Source organism: Trachymyrmex septentrionalis, unplaced genomic scaffold (genome assembly GCF_001594115.1).
Source record: "Trachymyrmex septentrionalis isolate Tsep2-gDNA-1 unplaced genomic scaffold, Tsep1.0 scaffold83, whole genome shotgun sequence".
Lineage (NCBI taxonomy): Eukaryota > Metazoa > Arthropoda > Insecta > Hymenoptera > Formicidae > Trachymyrmex > Trachymyrmex septentrionalis.
Genome location: NW_017306018.1, coordinates 511,538 through 517,200, shown reverse-complemented (window position 1 = coordinate 517,200; position 5,663 = coordinate 511,538). Strand labels below are relative to the sequence as shown.

The 5,663-nt window shown below is 30.1% G+C and overlaps 1 protein-coding gene across 1 annotated transcript in view; it reads left to right on the top strand.

The window, feature by feature from the left end:
• Positions 1-257: 257 nt before the first annotated feature.
• Positions 258-5,663, top strand: part of LOC108755122 (ditrans,polycis-undecaprenyl-diphosphate synthase ((2E,6E)-farnesyl-diphosphate specific)-like) — a 7,106-nt gene continuing 1,700 nt past the window's right edge. Inside the window, 7 exon segments of the mRNA XM_018497946.1 lie at positions 258-514; positions 595-756; positions 849-997; positions 1,335-1,519; positions 1,621-1,650; positions 2,974-3,034; positions 3,037-3,137. Of these exon segments, the coding sequence (XP_018353448.1) occupies positions 351-514; positions 595-756; positions 849-997; positions 1,335-1,519; positions 1,621-1,650; positions 2,974-3,034; positions 3,037-3,137 (852 nt within the window). The 5' untranslated portion in view covers positions 258-350.

Genomic DNA, 5,663 nt, shown 5'->3' with positions numbered 1-5,663 from the left:
TTAAGTAAAAAAAATAAATTTATTCGAGAATCACGTATGCTTAGCGCCTTTTTTTACCTTTTTTAAAAAAATAAATCTTTGTAAGAATATTCTTATAAGAATATAAATAAGAGATGTAAATATATACATTTATGAATATTTATGTGTGTTTATACATATTTATATATATTTATGCATAAACAATTTTTTACCGGGATGATACCGTCTTTACCATGTTAATGAATACTTTATATACTGTGTTTGTCGATAAGTATTAGATAGTGAATGTAACAGAAACTTTTGAAACATTGAAGAGAGTCAGTCGATCGCAAACTGTACATTTTTGTATGTCCGAATGTGAAATTTAAAATATGATGTCGTGGCTAATGGAACGCATTTTGAACTGGTTTCAATTCCTAGTTTTAAAAGTCATTAAGACTGGCGAAATACCTAAACACGTGGCATTTATCATGGATGGTAGCAGACGTTATGCGAAGAAACAGAACTTGACGATAGCAGAGGGACACTCAAAAGGGTATGTATTCTTAAAGAGAATTTGCAGACACACTGGCTGGTTGTCCATTTGTCTCATACCTTATATTTTATTTACGACAGGTTCGATAAAATGATTGAGATGTTAAATTGGTGCATGTATCTCGGTATTGTAGAAGTCACACTTTATGCATTTAGTATAGAAAACTTTAAACGTAGCAAAGAAGAAGTTGATAATCTTATGCACCTCGCCAGGCAGAACTTCAAGGTTTTGTTAAAAGACAAGTACGTGTGATATTTAGAATTTTTTAAATCAGGTATTACATCGCAGCACAATATAGATTTTGTTATTACAAATTTATATAAACAATTTCCAGGAAAAAATTGAAAGACAATGAAATATGCTTTCGTGTAATTGGTAATTTATCCCTGATACCAGAAGATATATGTAAATTAATAGCTGAAGTTATAATTATTACTAGGGAAAATAATAGAATGTTTATTAATTTTGCTGTTGCTTATACATGTAAGTATAATTACAATACTCTATATTTATGTTTACACTTGATTTTATATATTACATTAAGCCTGCGTTTAGAAAGTGGGCTATCAGCGCTATTGCATCATCCTGTTTTATGTCTCATAAGCAATTAAAATAGAAAGATGCAATAATGCTAACAGTATGCTTCCAGAACACAGTCTCTAAACCGATTTAAAAAGATCATAGATATGTCAGTGTACTCTCTGGACAAGTTTCGTGACGTATATATAAATAAATGTTAATATTTTATATAATTTAAAAATATGCATACACACATACACACATGCATATACAATTTTTATATTTTTTAATATCGCTATAGCAAGGGATGAAATTACTCATGCAATTAAGGATATAATACAAGGTGTAAAGGATGCTGATATTTTACCTGAAGATATTAACGAAGACTTGATTACTGATTGTTTGTACACTTACAAGTCTCCATATCCAGATTTATTAATTCGTACTTCCGGAGAAACTCGACTTAGCGATTTCCTCACGTGGCAAGTAAGAAAGCTTATTTAATTTTTATGATTTAAATCCATCTCCTTGTAATCAAAACAGAGAGAGAACCATGCATTTCAAAATTTTATCTAAATTTCTTTTAGATTTCCAATACTTGTATCTACTTTACTAAAGTATTGTGGCCTGAATTCAGTCCTTGGAATTTTTTGTGTGCAATTTTTTATTATCAGAGATGTTATCCTAGCTTACAGAAAAATAGAGACAATTTGAAACCAATTATACATAATACTAGAGTATCCATGTATCTTGATAAGTTGCATAACAAACGTGACGTAACAATCGAATACATATATCAATCTAGTAAATAAGTTGTAAGTTGTAGCTATTCTAGTAGATAAAATGTAATTTATACCGTTAAAGACATTTATTTTTTATTGATTGTGTTCTCACATGTACGGTTCTATGAGATTTAATATTTAATATTGTCAAATGGAGATAAATTGTGAAAAGGGGATTTAATGTTGTGTTAAGGGATTCATTATTAGCTATTAGCGATATTTTTAAATAATTATAATGTTAATACATTATCAGTTTTATTAGTATTGTAAGTTGCTACATTAATTTTTATGTATAATACATCTCTCTTTAATCTGTAAATTAAAGAAAAATCTGGAATTTAATTTTTGGTTGGTGTTGAATAGTGTTTAAAATATGACATTGAGTACAAATCTCATTGTCTACCCGCTAAACAAAATTGTGTAACGTTTTTATGTAACGTTACGTTATAATCGTACGACGATTTGCCTTTTGTCGTATAAATGTTTTGGTAATGTCTTAGGACCCAAAAATGCCCTAAGTCAATTATCTTACATATGCGACGTCACATTTACAACGTTTCTGCGACATTTGTAAAATTTGCCTTCGATGTTAGGGATGTTACAACTTTAATTTCAGAAATGTTTTTGTAACGTTTCAAGAACAAGAAATGATTCGCTTGATTTATGTTTAATTTACATAAATACTCGAATTATAACATTTTTATAACGTGAATTTGGACAGTTTAAACTATTGTTTAAAGTAATTTTAAAATTTATTTTAAGAAAAATATGTAAGAAAGTTTTCTTTAAGATAAAAAAATGTTGTAATTGTAAAATAATTTTGTAAAAGAGAGAATTTAATTTTGAAAGAAAGAGAGAGAGAGAGAGAGAGAGAGAGAGAGAGGAAGAAATTTGTTACTAAAATTATTTTCCTCCAATGTCAGATATTTGTGCAACGTAAGCTTTACAAATTAAATTAAAATAAGATTTATTTGAAATCGATTACACAGAATACTGTTATCTATTTACTTCCCTAAAACTTTCAGTTCGTGAAGAGATTTTTACGTACTTTATAACGTTTTCTTCCCTATTTTTCTATTACGTAGAGATTGTACTTCTAGAGATGCGTTTTAAAAAGCGACTTTCTCGAAATGTAAAGCAAGCAAAATCTTTTCGTAGACTTTTTACCGCCGCGACAGTCATGACGCACGCACATTCGTGGAATCGCTAAGGTGGTCGACGCAACGCTAGTCGTCGGTTCATCGTTTACACCCTTATTACGAGCCTCGTCTGCAGAAATTGCGCTTCGTTCGCGCCAACGATTTCTGGGTAAACTCCTGGAGGTAAACGGGACGCAAATATCACCGGCGTTTGAACGCGATTTATCGAGCACTCGAGCCGGCTTCTTACGTACGCATCCTTCGTGCCTTCGTCATCCGCGTGTGCATGCGCATTTATGTAATACGATTACCGAAACGAGTCACGCTTTCCTTTTCGTGTCAACATGCCTGCTAAATGCACCGATGCCAGCCATGTTTAAATAAAAACAGCGGCTGACTCTATTAAATCCGTCGCACGGTTGGTTAGAACGAAGCTATGATGGGAAATGAACGGAGGAGTAAACTTATTTATCCTTTTACCGTACATCTTTATTTATTAAGAAAAAGATCTAAATTTTACTTTCCTAATTTTTTCATAACTTATATACACGTGAAATGTTTAAGAATAAAATTTAAGGATGTTCTGTTTACACAATATTAATTTCAAAAAGTATCAATCAAATAATAGCCAAAAATAGCTAATTTCAGTCAATATCATTAAAAAATTTTTGATGATATTAACCTGTAAATACGATCTGAAACTAAAAACAAAACAAGAAATTGTTTGGTTTTTTAACATTATTGTGTAGCAGAATGACATATTTTACTGTAGTATTAGGTTAATAATTTTTAACCTTGTAAGTGAATCCAAATAAATTTTTGCACAAACATTTATTATTGTTATCTTAGTATATGTTTAAAATTTGATTTAATCTTAGTATTATTTCTTTATCAAATTTGCAATTAAGTATTACAAAACGCGATTTTATATAAAAATCAAGATAACCAAAAAAAAGTTAGATGATTCTTAAACCAATGAGACAACTGTGCTTGAATTTTTCACAAATACTCTGAAATAATAATAAAATAATGTATAACTTTAACTATTTATATTTTTGATGATATTATTGTTTTGAGATATGACAAATACATCCTTAATGAAGATCGAATTCCGGTTTTGAAAATATGGAATCAATACTGCATTCTATTATTATCTTTTAAAAGATTCAAATAATCTATATACCGAAGAACTTTAAGAAGTTTTATTTCAGATTGCTTAATTATAATATATAGATTATCTAATTCCTTATTTCTCTATAGCTTTAATATTTAACTTTATATTACATTACCAATTGTATTAAATAATTTATATAATGAAAAGAGCTTTAAGAAAAATTTATTTAAAATTGTTTAAATAATCATTCTTTTCTTTATTGTTTTAACATTATATTTTATATTATATTCCATAATATGTATTAAATTATTTAGATAACGAAGGATTTTGAAAAATTTAAGATTGTTCAATTAACTTTTCTCTTTCTCTATACTTTTAATATTTTATTTCACATTACATTACCTACTTGTCTTTATAATTGTTGTTAACGATATTTGTGTATTCTACTTATTGTGTATATTGTACACAATCATAAACTAATGGATAAATTTAAATTTTGATATAAGAAAAGACAGTATTTTATCATTATATTTTTAAAAATCGTTCTTTAATTTATTTTTTTGCTTTCTTTTTTTACATAAAAATTTAACTTACTTTATAATTAATTATTTATTAATAACAAAAACTTGACGGAACAATTTTTGAAATTTTGAATTGCGTACATTGTAACGGAAGTGCTCAGCGTTATGTTGCATGTAACGGCATCGTAAGTGGCTTACTACTCGCATTTCCGGCTTCTATAGCATTTACGGAGGAAATTCAGGGTAATCATTAACAAACATTCTCGCCCTTTGATCAGACTTCCTTATGGTGTGCGTGCGTTCACTGTGTAATTGGAATGGCCGGTGGCATGCGCTCGTATATTGACGTTCCCCATGTTGCAATATCTCGTACAATGTTATAACAAACAATTGCTTTAATTAAAATTATTATGTTGCGTTAAGTACGTCATGACAATGTTATTCAATATTCTGTTACCGTTGAACAAAATATTATAATTTTCCATTTGTGTCTGCCTTTTAATGCGCATTGATGAAACATCTGAATCACTTAATCGCCTCGAACGGATCGCTTTAATAATCTCAAATCATATTATATATAAATATATCACTTTATATGATATTATCAAATACAAAAAAAAAGCAAATACTTATGTTTACAGCTAGCACATTTCTGGGAGAAATAATTTTTGATTTTTCTCTCAATAAATATTATATATTTAATTTTACGAAAATCAATTTATGTTCTTCGGATAAAATAAAATCACGCGATAGTAATATACACTCGTAACATCGTCGCGTAGTGGAAAGCACGCTAAGGCTCGCGACGTGCCCGCGATAAATCGGAAGCGCGGTAAAATAGAAGTTTTCCAAGCGATTGAGCCCGCTCGGAAATGCACGTGGCGTATTTTTCCAACCGCCGCTACCATTTTTCCGCAAACGCGGCGGCTCGCGATGAGTTACAACCGCCATAATGTTATGCTAGTCGGCACCGCCGACGCGGTCACGTAGAATCGCGTACGTACGTGGACCGGGTGGTTGCAACGTACACACACACACACACACACACACACACACACACACACACACACACAC